This window comes from Enhydra lutris, unplaced genomic scaffold (assembly GCF_002288905.1).
Source record: "Enhydra lutris kenyoni isolate GAN:26980312 unplaced genomic scaffold, ASM228890v2 scaffoldscaffold52, whole genome shotgun sequence".
In the NCBI taxonomy this organism is placed as follows: Eukaryota; Metazoa; Chordata; class Mammalia; order Carnivora; family Mustelidae; genus Enhydra; species Enhydra lutris.
In genome coordinates this window covers 10,446,306-10,464,281 of record NW_019154136.1, presented here as the reverse complement: position 1 = coordinate 10,464,281, position 17,976 = coordinate 10,446,306, and the positions used below count along the sequence as shown (strand labels likewise).

General features: G+C 43.4%; 1 protein-coding gene across 2 annotated transcripts in view; it reads right to left on the bottom strand.

The window, feature by feature from the left end:
• Positions 1 to 1,764: 1,764 nt before the first annotated feature.
• LOC111157162 (neuroligin 4, X-linked) overlaps positions 1,765 to 17,976 on the bottom strand; it is a 247,004-nt gene continuing 230,792 nt past the window's right edge. For both annotated transcript variants that reach the window (XM_022518433.1, XM_022518434.1), the window contains 3 exons: positions 16,305 to 16,490; positions 11,612 to 12,401; positions 1,765 to 2,668 (listed from right to left, as the gene is read on the bottom strand). In XM_022518433.1, the coding sequence (XP_022374141.1) occupies positions 1,819 to 2,668; positions 11,612 to 12,401; positions 16,305 to 16,490 (1,826 nt within the window). In that variant the 3' untranslated portion in view covers positions 1,765 to 1,818. The remainder of the gene's footprint in view (positions 2,669 to 11,611; positions 12,402 to 16,304; positions 16,491 to 17,976) is intronic.

Genomic DNA, 17,976 nt, shown 5'->3' with positions numbered 1-17,976 from the left:
ATCTTTGGCTACTATTTCCCGATGTTGTGATAATTCTTGAAAGGCAGACGGCAGAGTCGCCACGGCTATCTGTCCCTTCCGCTTTGGGACACTCAAAGCATGCCTTCAGGGGAATTTAAAGGACAGTGGGAACATGGGAAGGTGTCGGAGGGCCGATCTCCGGTCCCCAGCTTGCCCATTGAAAATGGGTGAGGAACCTGCATTTCTTACCTGGATGGGGATAGCTATCCTGAGTTCCCCGGGAAACCCATGTAGAGCACTTCCAATGTTCTACCCTTTTCTGTGGGTTTGTCTCCTCTCTGCCATATTCATGGATCTGTGAGTGACACACAAGCCCACGAAAGGCAGGTCTTTCGGACAAGCGTATGTTTTATCCGATAAATGATAGAAAGAATTAAAAAAAAAAATCTTGCTCACTGATAAATAAGGGACTTACTGCTTAAACAAAAGCCTTCTGCAGCTGCGGGGGGAACACTGAGCCGTATTTACTCGGCAGGGCACGGCCCCACCAAAGGCAAGCTTTCTTTCCCTTTTGGCAACTTTCCTTTTCACGACTCTCCCTCAACATATTCAAAGGACCCCAACGACAGACCAAGATCTGTGTTTTGTTCCTCCTGCCGGCGCTCTGGGCATGCGTGTTTTCTCATTCAGCAGGTTTTAATACACTCCACGCGGGGGCTCCGTCCCGGCGTTGCAACTTTAGGAAGGCTCACACACACACACACCCGAAAATAAAAGTGGCGTCCAACCAGCAGTCTCCTAAGAACGCTGTTGCATGCATCTGTGCAACCCCACAGAGGGGGAAAAAGCCCCACCGCGCAGACAGTCTGGGTCTGATGCACGTCCCCACGTCCTCCTGCAAAGGAAACGCGTTAGAAAGCCCCGTGTCATGGCTCACCGCAAGGAACTCAGAAGAAAATCGTCCTGCGTCCGGGAGGAAACAGAGGTGAATGACTAATGTGTATATTTATATATATATATATATATATATACATACAGACCACAATGAAAACCACAATGTCGGTAAAAGCTCTTTCAAACGGAAAACACCAATAAAAGCTTTTTTTTGTTGGTTGGTTTGTTGTTGCTGTTTTTTTGTTTTGTTTTTGTTTTACCCTCTGTGTGCGTTTTTGTTTAAACTCACAGCTATATACAATTTTTTTTTCCTTTTTTTTTTTTACAAAGTTTCTTAAATATAGTTCAGGCTGGCAAAACAGGTTTGCACAGAACTATAGGTATGTTACTACAGAGTCTGCTCTTTTAATAGGAAAATTCTGCTTCTCCTTCTCTCTGGATCACAGCTCCATAGGCAGGGTAAAAGCCCACCGTCTTTCAATCCTTCCGTAGAGCCATCCGTCATATGGCACATAAAGAACTTTGTGTTTTGTTTTGTTTTTCCATTGTAATTAAAAAATTTTTTATTTTTCTTGTTTAAGTGTCCCTGGCTGAGTTCCCAAAGGGTCAGCTTCTCTCGTTGCATTGGAAACACCGAGGTCCTTGAGAGGGCGATGTCCTCGTCACGCTGATCGTTGGCTGGAGAGATGGGGATGTTGACGTGGTCCTGGAACGGTGATGAAATCGTTTTCACATTTCTCAGGGTCAGAAGTTGATCTCGTAATACTGGGAAATGCCAGCGGGATGGGTCCGCGGGGGACACGCACGATGGCGGCCCCACGGCGTTTCTGTTGTGGTGGTGGTGGTGGTTGTTTCTGTCCTAAGTCAGTGGGATGACAGACATTCCTCGCAGGGAGATGTTGCTTCTCTCTTTCTCCCTCTCTCGGTGGGGAGGAGCCGAGGGCGGGGCAGGGAACCGCAAAGCTATACCCGAGTGGTCGAGTGTCCGTGGGGGAGATTTGTACTGTTTTGTCCTCCGCTGAAGGTGTTGAACGTGTGCAACGGCTGCATGCCCGTCAGTGTGTTGGGAATCATGGTGATGGTGTTTGCTGTCATGAGTGGGATGTCGTCCGGAGACCGGCGCAGGGTCAGGGTGTAGTCCGGGGGACAGGTGAGCCTCAGCGTGTCGTGAGCCTGAAGGGACTCGCACTCGTGGTCGTGCTCCAACTGCTTCATCTGCAGCGACATGATCTCCTCGTTCTGGATGTGAGCGATGTCGTTGGTCGTGTTTCTCTGGGGACTGGGGCGCCTGTGCGTCTCGTGGCGCCTCTTGTCCTTCTTGTAGTACAGAGCCGCAAAGGCCAGGATGTTGAGGAAGAGCAGGGAGGCCCCCACGGCGATGGTGACACTGAGTTCGGTGGAGTAATCCCGTTTGGTTTCGATGAGGACGGTGGTGTCCTCGGGCCCTGTCTTGTGAGGGTCCTTGGAGTGTTTGGGGTTGTTGGCGGGAGTGATGGCCGGGCGTTTGGTGGTGGGCCAGATCTTGGCGGGAGACCGCCGGGTGCCATAGGGGAATGAAGTCATGTCGGGAGGAGGGACCTTGGTGGTTGTGGACACATACTGGAAGATCTCATTGAGGTTGTGCAGGTGGGGAACTAGTTCAAGCCAGAAAGCCACCTTGGTAGCCCGGTAGTGATCCCTCACTCGGGGCTTCAGGCCAATATGCAGATAGAGCTGGTCTTTGGGGTTATACTTGGACCACGCCACTTCCTCGAAGCGATTGGGTTTTGTGTGAATGAACTTGGTATCCTGAGGAACAGGCTGGTTTGGGTCACTGGGGACAGAAGAGAGAAGAAAAGAGAAAGGTCACACTCTTCGACACGGGACAAGTCAACCTCCTCATCAAATACCACAGCGAATGACAACCGGGAAACCACACCTGTTTACCGATGAGCGCCAGGGACCCGAGAAGCCACAGACTCATTCGACTGTAATCCACGCATGCTCACCATTTTATGTTCTCATTAACATCCTCTCCCTTCCCTTGATGTTAAACATCATTCCTGATGGCGGACGTACGGCATTTCCCTAACATCTGTACTATTTTTTGAGAAGATTAAATGCTCTTCAACCAGGAAAAGGTGAAAAAAAATGGGTGTAGGAAGTTTTATAGGATTTTAAGTGTACCTACTTTTGCGCCATAAATCTGAACCAATTTTTCCCCCCACACAGGGACATTTGGCAATGTCTGGAGACACTTGGTCATTGTAGGTGGAGGGAAGTGTCATGAATGCGTGGAGGGTTTGGGGGCACTGTTCAACATTCTCCCGTGCCCAAGAGCCCCCCCCCCACAAGGAAGTCTCTTGTCACAAATGTCAATAGTATTGAGGCTCAGAAATCCTGACTTGGAGGCCATTGTTCAAAAAGTAGGCATTCCCTTTCTTGCTCAAGAGTGGTGTCTGCAGTAGAGGAATACACGTTGGAGGCCGAATAAGTAAAATGTATGTTAAAAGTCAAATAAAAACAGGCTTTATGACTGCAAAATGTGAGTCAGTGTATAATAGACGTCATGTGTTTGCTCTCTGTCTGAAAGAGGGATACTCATATACTTGAGAACCTGTTGAAGACTGAGCCATGTCGAGATCAAACCATATTCCATTAGTTCTAAGCATCTTGATAAGATCACACTTTTAGATACGGCGAGGTTAACGTGTTTAAGAGAAGTAACACTCAGTGCCGGAAACTGAGGGGTTCTGCAGACGGTAAGTGCACCGGGCCAACTTTAGAACCTGAGATTTTTTTCCTATTGTTCACATAAGTGATCCCAGGCAGAGAGAGAATCATCAAAATTAAAGAATAATGCACAGCACGTGGTACTTGAAGCATCTTTGCCACCGATTTTCTCAATATAACAACCAACCTCCCCAACATATCATATTCTCGTTTCTTCCATTTATTTTTAGGGTTGGTCCAGCGAAGTATAAAAACGTACTTCATCTTAATGTTTACTTATTTCGAGAACGTTGAGGTTATACACAGCACCATGTCACGTGGTGGACAGCCCTGGGCATTCCGACATCACGGAGGGGCCAGGACAAGCTGGGACTGGCATGCCCATGTTGCTTGCCCTGGGTGTTCAAAGTTCTGCTTTGCAGGCAACAGTTTCTTGGCACCATTTATAAACCCACATCCAGCCACTGCCTCTCAGCTCACATCGCAGAAGACTGCGGGACCCAAAGATCCTCCCTGAAGACCCCAAGTCCACACACATGACCCTGCCTTGTGTGGGATGCAAACAATAGAGAGACCAACGGGGGCAGCGTCTGCTAAGGGAGGGACCTTTGCCCTCAGTATGAAGTTGTCAAAAACATTTCCATGCCTTAAGCTCTGCAGCTGTCCCCCTTTACAGGCGTGAAATCATGAGCAAACTCGTAAGCCTCTCTGGGGCTTGTCGTCTTCATCTATAGAATGGGTGAGAATACTGGGATTGGAAGTAAGTGATGGAGGTTAAGGAATCACTACAAAGTGTGGGGCAAATAGGGACAGCTTAATAAATATTGTCCCCTTCTGCCGATATGTAAAGTGGAATATCTAAAAATTGCTTAGGGACAGAGGACTATAAAGTATTATACTGTAATACCCACAGCACGCACCGTATACTATATCCTGTATATAGTGCTTGCCAGATGAAAGTGTACTTTATACCACAGTATAAACGGTATACTGTACACTGTTCATGGTATTTACTGTGTACCACAGTATATATGGTATACTATACACTGTGCATCTTTACTGGATACCATAGTATATACTTCAGATATTTACTGTATACTACAGTATATACGGTATACTATACACTGTGCATTTTTACTGTGTACACAGTATATACGGTACACTATACACTGTGGATACTGTATACCACAGTATATATGGTATACTATAAAATGTTCATGGCATTTACTGTATATTACAGTAAAAATGGTATACTATACACTGTGCATATTCACTATATACCACAGTATATACAGTACACTATACACTGTGCATATTTACTTTATACTGCAATATATATGGTATACTATAAATATGTGCACATTACTGTATACCACAGTATATGCGGTATACTATACACTGTGCATATTTACTCTATACCACAGTATATCCAGCATAGTATATACAGTGCGCATGATATATGATATTATATATGGTATACTATCTTTGTATATTGCATTTATTACAAATCGTAGCATATACAGTGTGTTAGGGACATGGTATACTGTGCATAGTATTTACTGCCTGTCACGGTATATATGGTATACTACACACTGCACGTATTTACTGTTTACCACAGTATATATGGCATACTATATTTGTATATTGCATATATTATAAATCATAGCATATACATAGTATATTAGGTACACAGTATACTGTGCATAGTACTTACTGTATACCAAGGTATATATAGTATATTGATTGTATTATATTGTATATATAATATATATGTATATATGTGTGTGTATATATGTGTGTATATATATAGATATATATGTATATATATCATATTATATTGTAAATCATAGCATATACAACCTAATATATATACTATCTATAGTATACATTGTATCAAACTATAGTGTATACCACAGTATATATGGAATACTATACACAGCACATGATACTGACTGTATACACAGTATATGTAGTATTCTGTATTTGTATATTGCATATATGATGAATCATAGCACATATAGTATGTTAGGTACATGATATACTGTACATAGTATTCACTTCATGCCACAGTATATACGGTATACTATGCACTGCATATATTTATTGTATACCAAAGTATATACAGTATACTGATTTGTATTGTATTCTAAATCATAGCATACACAATCTACTATATACCGTCTAGAGTATACATTGTATCAAACTACACTGTATACCACAATATATATGGTATACTATACACAGCACATGATACTGACTGTATACCACAGTATATACAGTATACTGTGTTTGTATATTGCATATATTACGAATCATAGCATTGGCAGTATATCATATACTATCTATAGAATACATTGTGTAAAAGCGTACTGTACACCACAATATATGAGGGTCACTGTATACTGTACATAGTACTTACTGTGTACCATAGTATATATGGTATACTGTATTTGTATATTGTATATTTATAAACCATATCATATGTAATACAGATATACTGTCTATAGTATACATTGATAAAAGTGTACTGTACACCACAGTATATGTGGCACACTCTACATAATATTTATTGAATGGTATACTGTATTTTTATATTGCATATGCTATAAACAATAGCATATGCAGTATATTATATACTGTCTATAGTATACATTGTATAAAAGTATACTGTATGCCACAGTATCTTATATACTGTGAATAGTATATACTGTCTACTATAGTTTATATGGCATACTATATACTGTACATAGTCTTGATTGTATATCGCAGCATATACACTATCTATAGTATACATTGTATACAATTATACATACACCATAGTATATTTTGTACTATAGATAGCATGTATTGTATACCACAGTATATACCACAGTATATACTGTATGTTATACAGCACATATAGTATATATTCTATCCCACAGTATATCTGGTATACCGTATATTACATATAGTATATACTGTATAAAAGTTTATGGTAGTTTTATAGTACAATATATACTGTATGAAAGTATATTGTATACCATAGTATACACTGCATAAAATATACTATATATATAGATATCTATATATGATATATAGATATAATTATAAATGTGGTATACAGGAAAAATTTTACCTTTTAACTGAAGACACACTCACTGCAGTGCTTTTATTTTACTAATGGGATTAAGAAAATAAAACAAAATTATAGGTCCCCATGTCATGAGTTTTCTTATTTATGTGTTCATTTATAAGCATTAATAGATTTAAAAATAAATTTTTTATCTCTTTAAAATTCTTACAATGTTTCATAAAAATGTTTGCTTCCATAGAGCACCTCATGTTTCCTTTTTCTGAGTCTTCTGGAATAAATTTTTGAAAAAATTACTGTTTAATTGGAATCTGCCATGGAAACATTTGTTATTGATTTTTATTGTTCTAAAAGCAAAGAAAGGTGGTAAGGATTCCTACTATTTTCCCATCGATCTGATTTCACTGAGTTGGGTCTATTAGCTGTGTGGACCTTTTATTAAGCAGGGGGCATCTAAGAAAGAGCGCGTTCTGTTCATGTTGGATATTGGACTATTTTTGATGAAATTCAGTGTGCATTTGAAAGGTAAAGAAACACGTTTATTTTGTTCTCAAAGAATAGAGCAGAGGATTTTGAAAATCCAGATAAGTAAGCTTTAGCCTGATACAATCTATCTATTAAAGTTCTTGGAGATGCACAGTCAGACCCCTTAACCCAACATAAACTCACAGAGCTCAGGAAAGTCCATCATTTTCCTTGTCAAATTCTCCAAACACAGCAAGACCTCTAAGTGGGATATGAGTGTCTTGCTTTTTAGACCTGACTTCCACCAGCGGCATGTTTTAATTTCCATAAGTAAAATTAAAGATCATAATGATTAAGAATAGAATGAAACAGATGTATCTTCTCTCCCTAGTAAAATCCCCAATGCATATACCTGTATCTCCATTTCCCAGCACCTGAAACACATTTTCACCTGTCATCATTGGGGACATCCTTCTGGCAGGGAATAGTCAAGTGCATTTCTAAGCTCTTGTGATCCATTTTATTTGCTAGAGATAGGCAATATGATTTCTTTTAAAATAATGGTAAACTCTCTGAGAGGCTCTTCTTGATGGTGGAAGGTCTCCTTTCCACCTAACATAATGTAGTAGCTGACTCTCTGTTACTAGATCTCTCAGAAGAAGACCACCCATTACGTACCAAGAAAATGGGTCCGATGATACATGTCCCCCTACACACCAGGTGGAGATGTTCCTTCATTCAGCTTAAATTGTGTTTTGGCAGGAAAGGTCATTTCAAGACCAGATGTAGGCTGCAGCTCTCCCTAAGCCATCCACCCTAAGTGCCTCTCGCTTTAGGTTAAATACAAATTCATCCCAGGATAACCAACAAAATTGAAAGTCATGGCCTGTGAGGCAGATCGACACTGATGTCCTGAGAACAAATCCAAGAATTGAAATCTGTGTTAGTTGCTTTGGTCATGCCAGAACCATCTTTCCATTCTCTCAACTCTGATACCATTTCAGTAAGACCTTTGATGGACAAAGCTTCATCTGGTTGTCCCAAACGCTATTTGTTGCAATGTGTTCTATAGAGATCAAGTCTCCTTTGGTGTCCCCTTTATTGGCACGTCCCACACAGGACGCAAACCAAATCAGTGTTTGGTCCATGACTACCTGGATTCTACGGACCGGTTGGGTCTCGTGTTCCCAAAGAGACTGTAGATGACACAGAGGGCACTTCTTCCTCATGCTCTGTAAACCTTGGAATTCATTTTAGTTTTTTACTTCTCTTTGATCAGAACTTTCCACATCAGCTATATTTGTAGACTAGTACCTGTCTTGAAGTAGGCTGTTGTTTTCCCAGCCCTGTTTTGGGTGAGTCTTCTAACCCAGATCACGGAAACAGCCTCTTAGGTCTAAGGAACTCTCCTCTCTCCTTCCTCTCTCCCTCCTATGCTCTATTCCCAACACAACTCTTCTGTGCTTAATGACAAACAGACCATGGAATGTAGACATTAAAACCCAGACAGAAAGTCACAGCCATGAGTTTTGGGTTGTATGACAAGTGGCACCAGCATACACTTGCCTGGTCTGATGTGTGAGCACTAAGGAACATGCGTGGTATCTGGAAGGTGCAGAAGATTGGAAGAAACACCAAACGAGAATGGGGATGCGTGTCCTGACGCCATGTCCTCGTCTCCCCATAGCAACGTGTTGTGATGGACAGATGGCGAGATACTCCCACTCAGGACATTCTGTGGCAACTTGCCTACATGTCTCTATCTTTGGATGGCCATCTTATCAACGTGTCGGACAGATTGGCTTAGAGTCCTACCTGCCCCATGATGTCTTGACTGATTCCATCTGCAATGAATGACCCTAGTTCCCAATAAGGCGCTAGGCACAGAGACTTGAAATTTGGGGACCAGTATCCAGTAGAATCTTGGGCATGGAGGGCATTAAAAATAGCACGCAATCATGGAACATTGTGGTGTTTTTTAATCCTGGCTCCGTCTTTGATAGGTCTTGGTGAAAAAGGTCCATTGGGTGGTAGGAGCTCTTTCCCATCTCATGACATTAATTAATTTCCTTTATCTTTTTTTCTTTCTTTTTTATACAGCACAAGAGCATTGGCCTCAGAGCCTTTGGCAAGGCGAGAGGCTCTAATGAGAATTTAATGGCTTTGTTTGGATTTTACCAGTTTTTTAATGGTTCAGTTACACGGGTGATGAATGGATCCCCGCTTCCCATTTAAGAAAGTCACAGGAAGTTCAACTCCAAACATGTAAGGAAAAAAAGTATGTGGTTTTAACCAAGGTAGGCAACGGTAGTGTGTTTAGGTATGTCGTAAAGAGTGCTATGTGTGGACGCCAGTGTCCGTGAACGGGCTGGCCACCATTTGGGAAGTGGCCCTGTGAGGCTTTCTGGTTCAAGAATGTGACACTTAGCTAGGAAAGGCATCCCATACCTGAGTTCAGTGACACAACCGGGCAACATACTGCCTTTCACAGGGCTGATGTTTGACGTGTTCCCCCTTGACATCAACACAGGCTGAAATGCTCACCCCCAGTCCCTCAGAATGTGGCCTTATTTGGAAATAGGGCCATTGCAGATGGCATCAGTGAAGATGGGACGAAGAAAGTGGGACTTCTAAGAGCCAATCTGACCGACGCCTTGTTAAAAAGAGGGGCAGGTAAAGACAGAGAGACACAGGGGGCCTGGCCTGGGAGGCAGATGCAGGAATTGGAAGGACGTCGCAGGACAGCAACGCCAAAGACACCTGCCAAGCAGCAGCAGCTAGGAAGTAGCGTGAAACCTTCCTGTAGAGGTTTCAGAGGAAGCCTGGCTCTGCCAACACCTGCATTTCAGACTTCCAGCACCCAAACTCTGAGGCAAGATATTTCTGTGGTTTTAATCGACACCGTCTGTAGTACCCAGTTTTAGGAGCCGCAGGAATGGCACAATAATGCAAAACAAGGATGGTATAAAAATGTTTGTGGACGTGACCTCAGTCATGTCCTTGTCCAAGAGAGAATTTTCAGGTGACAGGACAGCAACTTTCCCAAAGGTCCACACGTCCTCTGTTCCCCCCCGCCCCCAAACGAGCCTTTCTTAGACCAAACTCGTCACATCTGACAGTTCCAAGTGTGCATCCGTGCCACACACTTGCCACTCTATAAGCACGCCGTACTTTTGCTAAGACGACAAAATATTCTGGAACTGCTTGTAGCTCGGGAATATTGGGGGGGTCTCCGTAAAGAATGACACCCACTGGAACCCTAAGTAAGCATGGACGCCTATGGTGTCCCCACAGCTTGTGTCTCCAGCTGCATAAGGCTCGGGCACTGTGGGGCTGCCGCTGGCTGGGAGCCCCAGTGCGACGCCTGGCACACCACGGGGACCTCCTCCAACCCTCGGAGCTGTGGGCATCTCTGAGGTGAATTCCATGCATGAGGCTCAAAGTTAATGAGGGAAGCAGAGACGGCCGGAGAGGAGAATGACAGCCCATTAGTTTCCACAATCGTGTTATTAGACAAGAGAAAAATGAAAAGATGATATGAGGTTTGCTGCTATTTGAAATGTCGGGGAGTCTTTCTGTCTCCTTGTTTACAGAGACACTGCTCAAGGGGACGTTGGTGGGAACTGTTGTATGCGTGGGTCGTGTATGATTTCCACTAACTTGAACCAAAGAGCTTCCCTCTGAGGTTATGTATATGTATATATATACACATACACACATATTTATATACTATGTATATATTTTATATCTAAATGACATATATTTCTATACTTCCCTATATATGTACAAATAGATACATATATATACACATATACAAATAGATACATATATATACATATACATGTAGATACATATATGTATCTATTTGTATCACTTTGTGAATATTTTAGGTGTATTCTATATATTTATATAGATTTATTTCCTATATGTACATATATATACACCCACACACATATATATGAAATGTGTCTTTTTATGAAATAAATGTGTAGGACATATTTAAGTGAATAAATATATTTGTAAATATATGTATATGTATAGGCAACAAGTCTCATAACTGTAGAGAATCACTCTACATGTATATACGTATATGTCTGATTAAATATAGAGTATATACAAGCACATAGTATTTTCTAGATGTATTAAGAGATTGGCTTTATCTCGTGGGTACACTAGAAGCAGAGTTTGCCATGCGGCACATGGGTTTTGATAAGGCTGCCCAGGGAGATCAGGTCCTTATCTCCTTGTCGAAGGAGAGAGGTCCTACTGAGACTGGAAATTGTGGGATCAGAGAGCAACAGAATTGCCAGGTATGTCTCCACCTTGAAGCGGCAGGTGGGAAAAAGGCTTTTATTTTTAGTGATGCAGGGAGCACGCTAGTAAAATTCCCCCACCATTATCGGGTGTGTGCGCGTGAGCATGTCTGCATTCAGTCGTGGGAGCCGCACTCGTATGGGGGACCCAGACAAACTAGGAGAGAAGAAAGAAGCTGACGTGGGAAGCACATACCCGGTTTTGGCGAAGTTGGTCCAGTAGGTCATGACCACCGCGCTGAGCATGACATCGTTCTTGGAGAAGTTACAGCTGAAGAGTTCAGTAGGGCCGATCATGGGGATCCCAAAGACATAGGGCACTTCATCGCCGTGGGCCGAGTCTGCCCAGCTGGGTTTCATTTCGCTTTGGCAGTGGTGGTAGAAGGCATAGAAGTAGGTCGGAGAGCCGTACTGGGCGTGGAGATCGGCCGTGGCCACGGCAGGGGCCACCCACTGGTGGTCCGTGAAGAGAGCCACCAGGGTTTTCCGCCGCGTCTCCGGGTTCTCCTTGTCGGCCCAGTCTGTGTACATGAATTTGATGGTCTCCCGCAACGTGTCTTTCCCCTCCGGGTAGCCGTACAGGTTGTCCACAAAGTTGGACACAGAGAAGTCAAAGTCATTGGGCGTCACGCCGTCCTCGTTGTCCACGATGCCGTCCACAAACTTCAAGCCTTCCCCCTGGTTGACGCCCAGCATGATGTCATAGTTCAGGAACTCCCCCTGCTCCATCAAAATCTGAGGGTCGTCCGGGATGACGTCGCCGTCGATGACGGGGCCGAAGGAAATGTGGTACGTGGCGGGGGTGATCGTCTGCTGAATGAGTTCTTTGTAGTTCTTATTCCGAAGACATTCTACCATGTCGGTGGTGTCCAGCATGTTGCAACCAACCTTATCTGCCAATATCCGCGTGTACTTGGCAGGCTGGTAGTTCACCGCCCAGCTGGACAGGGCCGTGCCACTCTGGATGATAGCCTTCTGGAACAGACCTGCAGGTGCAAAGTTGTAGACATGCAAATGAAAACCCCAGAGACAGAAAAGCAGCTTTTACTTCGCAAAGAAAGCTCTGATTGTCTCCCGGGCATGTGAATTTCTGGATACAGTAGCATTCAGCTCTTTCAGGATTTTTTTCCTCATTTCCATCTCTTTCTCTCCCCCTTCCCCTCCCCCCCAGCCTCTGCCTGCTGGACGTTGGTTTTCTGGGATGGTCTTCACGCACGCAGCACACATACGCACAGCATTTACGGAACTGAAACTGAATTTACAATGTACAATGTTGCTGCCATGGTTTAAAAAAAAAAAAAAGTGCATCGCATGTATCTGTCCCTGGTTTTGTTTCATGTTGGCATTCCCATCCCCAGATGCTGTAAATAAAGCCTCACAGACTTATCATCTCGTCCGTTCCTTAAAAACATGGTCTGTGCCAAGAAGACATCAAAGTGCATTTTGCTTCCCTGACTAAACCAGGTACCACTTCATTATGGGGAAAAAAAAAAACAAAACCAAAACAAACAAACAAAAACACCCAAAATATCCACTGAAATCCATTTCAGAGTATAAATTCAGACACGTATTTCGAATTCCAGCATCAATACAGTACCGGCGCGAAACTTTTACAACTAAAATAGTAATTAAATTAGCGATTCCTAAAAGAATGCTCGGTGGGATTGCCCAGCCAAAATGTATTTTTCTACAAATCACTGATCTCGGAATCATGTTAACTCAAAGCCCAGACCTTTCTGTCTTGTATTGTGCCACAAGTTAAAAAATGTCTGGTGAAAAGTGAAAAAAAAAATTGGATGGTTTGATGAGTAAACTTCTGTGTAGCTTACAAATTTCTATCAGATCCATCTAGTATATGAATGTAAGTAAAAAAAAAATTTTTTTTTGTAAACCCTCTATTTTTCACTACTGCAGGACAAGAAATGATGGGCTATGAAATGATAGCATTCTCTTTCTTGTCTCTTCCTGACATTTTCTAGAATTCCAGCATGATGGAGCTCTGATGTCTCGGGAGTTTCTGGAGGAGTAATTCAGCTGGGCACCCAGAAGGTCATGCCTGTAGAGTTTTAAGGTCATGCAAGCAATCAAGGGGGGAAAACATAATTGCAATCAGGAAGATAGGATTCTGGAGATTGGAGCATTGCCCAAGAGATCTTAAATGGATCTGGCTTTGCTCAATGCAACATCAAAGTCGTTTGGGGGCCAGTCTCCCAGAGCTGGTGATGTTCCCAGAGACGTACAGCTCTGGACGTGTGTGTTTAGCCGTCAAGATTCACGTGTGGGCACACAGGAAAGAAGCAATGTCAACGCTGGATCTATCGAAGACTTTCACAAGTTAAAATCATCAGGATGAGGAAAAATATTCCTGCCAAGTTACCTTTTTTTTTTTCTTCCTATGACACTGATTGGCTTTGACAGATAGAGGTGTGTGTGTGTGTGTGTGTGTGTGCACATGTGTGTGACATATAGAATACAATCCCAGATAACCCTTAAAAAATTGGATAAAGGACAATGCTACCCGTCATTCAGACCAGAAAATACAAGTTAGGTCTGCATTTTAGGGTCATTCTGGCTCACTTGGCTGTTCCCCCGCGTCAACGTTCTGTTTTATACGACTGAGCCCAACAAATGTACAGCTTTGATTGTGTTTCTCAGGGAACTGGACACCTGCTCCACGGTTCTTGGTGCTCATTACTGTTCCTTGGAACACATGCACCTGTTCCTCATCACCTTCTTGTCTTTTCAACCTTGGGGCTCTTCCTTTGAGTCTTTGCTCTAATGCCATGGTGAGGGGCGCCTGGGTGGCTCATAGGGTTAAAGCCTCGACCTTCGGCTCAGGTCATGATCCCAGGGTCCTGGGATCGAGCCCCACATCGGGGTCTCTGCTCAGCAGGGAGCCTGCTTCCCCCCACCCCCGCCGCCTACTTGTGATCTCTGCCTGTCAAATAAATAATTAAAATCTTTAAAAAAATTATAATGCGATGGTGAACATCTTCACGAAAACATCCCTTTTCATGCACATGGTGACTGTTTTTTAGACGACATGGCTAGAAGTACAATTCTAAGGCTGACAGACTGGGTATTTCTATCTTGCTGGGTTGTTCTGAAAACCTGCTTTGCAGAACCCTGACCCAGGCCTAGCCTTGCCACAGAGCTCGCTCATTTCTGATTGCTCGATTTAAGTAATTATGCTCTTCTCCAGTTACATTTGGTTTCTTGTGTTTATTATGGAAGCCGGTCCTGACTACTTGTTCACTCGAGATCTGGGATTCTATCCCTTGACAAATGGGAAAAATGCCAATATTTTCTGGAATGCTGTAAGAATGGATATTATCAATGTCCTCTCTCATTATGCATTTTTTTCATTTTTGTAAAAAAAAGGGATGATACAAGTCCGAGCCCCGGATTCGAGCTCTCCTTAGACGCTATGAAGTCACCTACAAGTCCGTCTGCTTTGATTTGATTGATGATTGCTTATGGTCCGTCCACTGAGCATTTTATTGGCAAGTGAGTTCTGAATGTCCGTACTATGCTGAAAATCCACTTGTCACATTGGTGCCCGTGACCAGTGAAAATTTCTACTCAAGCTGAACGCTTATTTCCTAAGGAAAATTAAAGTGGTCCATAAAATACCAGCTAGGGGAGGCAATGGGGAATTTGCACAGATGTTCCTGAATCCGTAAGGCAAGTCTATTCTGTACAGAAGACCAGGACTATCCTTTAGTCGTCCCCGATGTTTGTTAGCCTTGGGGGAACGATGGGAATTCAAGCGATGGTTTGAATTGGGGTCTGGGAAGCTTTGTTTCTTGCCAGGCTCTCTCATTGCTGTGTGATCCTAGGTGGGTTAACCAACCTCTCTGGGCTTCTGTTTCCTTTTTCTAAATGGTGGCTTTGGAGTAGATGAGCTTCAAGGTTCCCCTTCAGTGCTACAGTTTACCAACGGACATGAGGGATCCACCTTGAGTTAGGGTGGTTAGGTTTATTATTATTATTATTATTATTATTAAATTATTTTTTTAAAAATTGTTTTAAGTGGAGGGAGTAGCAGAGCAAGACGGAGGGGGAGACATGTAAGTAGGCTTCACGCCCAGCATGGAGCCTGATGCAGGGCTGGATTACAGGACCCTGAGATCATGACCTGAGCTGAGACCAGGAGTCGGGCACTTAATGGACTGTGCCATATGGTTGTCCCAGACCAGTGATTTAAAAAAAAAAAAAAAATCCCATGGCCACGAGCCCCATTGCATACTAAATGAACAAATCTGCAATCCTTACCCATATCCCTGTTTCTCTTCTGTATTACCTTTCCCAAGTTGAGAGGAGAAGTTGACTGAATTTAACGTTGACCGAAATGATAAAATTTAAAGTTGACTGAGTCAAGTCAGAAAGGCAAAGGCAAAGGCGTTGGTCTTTCGGAAGGACCCATTTTGTCCCAAGTGTTGCAACTGGCATCTAATTGTTAATGTAAATGAGATGACAAAATATGGTTCCCAAGGAAAGAAAGCTGAGTTAGAAGAATGGGGGTGCCTGGGTGGCTTAGTTGTTAAGCCTCTGCCTCTGGCTCAGGTCATGATCCCGGGGTCCTGGGATCGAGTCCCGCATCGGGCTCTCTGCTCATGGGGAAGTCTGTTTCTCTCTCTGTCTCTCACTATCTCTCAGATAAATAAATAAAATCTATAAAATAAGAGGAAGGAGAAGGAGAAGAAGAAGGAGGAGGAGGAGGAGAGGGAGAAGGAGGATGAGAGCTCTCGAACGTGAGCTTCTAAACCTAAAACAAGTTGGGGATTTTTAGCTGCATGAGACACAAAGGGTCCCTGAGATATGCACTCCGTGTGTGCTCCTGGCTCAGCCCTGGGGGTCGTGCACCAGCTCGGGGATGTCCTTATTACCTTCTGAATAGTGTGACAAAGTCAACAGACTGACGCAAGAGGCTCCCGCCCCAGAGCCGAAGATGGTCACTCGCTTGGGGTCGCCGCCGAAAGCCCCGACGTTCTCCTCAATCCACCGTAGCGCCTGGATCTGATCCAGGAGCCCGTAGTTGCCTTTGGCCGCCTGGTCGCCAGTACTTAAAAACCCTGCAACAGAAAACAGGATCTTTTAGGTGGTCAACTATAAAAAGCACGTGCACATCGCTGGTCCTTGAAAACATATCTCATTCCTTGTGGGTCTCCCTCTAAGTGAGAAGCAACAGTTGCAAGGCAGGAAGGATGAGGCTATGTGAATCATTGTTGCAATGTTGACCCTATGACACAATGTATCATCTGTGAGTTAGCACAGGGCTCCTCTATCAGGCACCATCAGTCTAAAATGTCTGTAATACCTGACCATACTAGAGACTATGGATTGGACCAGATTCAACTTATCACTCCTGTGCACATGCAGGTTGCAAAAGTGAGAAAGTCTCCTAAAAGGAGTTTTATTGAAAGACTGGATCTTTGCGATTCTGAATTCCTTCCAAAAGTCCTGAGGGAAACAGCCCTCCATGCATCTCTAAACTTCAGGGAAAAGGAGTTTTTCAGGGAAAGTCCTAAAAGAAGTTTTCCAGGCTAAAAGAGGTTTTTTAGGAAAAATCAGCATATGTGTTGGGCTGCTGGAATTTCTGTGTTGATGTTTAAGAGACTGAGCTTGTCAATAAAAGCAACATAGGTCAGCTTTTTCCCATTTAATTTCTTATTAATGTTTTCATTTCATTCCTTTTAATGCTTCAGTTTCGAGTGAACGACAGGTATCATGAGGTCCCAGTCTTAGTTAACGTGCTCCTGTATCTTCCCCGTACAGAAAAAAATTTAGCCTCACAAGCAGAAACACACAAGTCTTTAATCTTACCTAAATGACAACACATATATTCAAATCCCCCCGACTGTCCCTAAAACGGGACGAGCTGGTACGTTTTATTTCAAGAAGAAGGAAGATTCTGCAACTTGAGGGGCTAGATTCACTCAAGGCATCAAATTCTTAATTCCCCCTTAAAATCTGCAAAAAAAGGCATTGACGGGAATAAAGGACCACATGGGTGTCGGACTCCTTGCCTGTTCCACGTGGCACCAAGATCGTGACCTGGAAAAAAGGCTTCCCTCCGATGTTTGAAGTCGTTTTGTCCACAGACGCTCTCCTGCTGAAATTCAGAACGACGACTGTGAACACCTGCCAATGTTATTTATTGTACGGACATTAACCCAACTTATATCCCTTTCTTTCTTGCATAAGCCTTCTGACCCCCCCCAAAAGTGCAAGTCATAAAAATTATGTTTTAAGCATTCTAATGTGTTATGTGCCCCTGCCCCCAAGCCCTCAATGATGCGCGTTCCCTCTTCCCCTGCATTTCCAAGGGCCAAGCCATTCCCCTCATTCCAATTAGTGCTGATTAAGTTCCTGTGACCACCTGCTGCAGTGCTGATGGGAGCCTGGACAGATTCGGGCCCTAAAAGAACAGGTGTCAGAACCGAGGTCATCAAACCGCCCCCCCACCCCCCACCCGAAGCTGACAGCAAATTGAGGAACTCTCAAGAGTGGGCCTGTAGAACCTAAAACAGAATAAGGAGAGGACGAAGGCTTTGACCC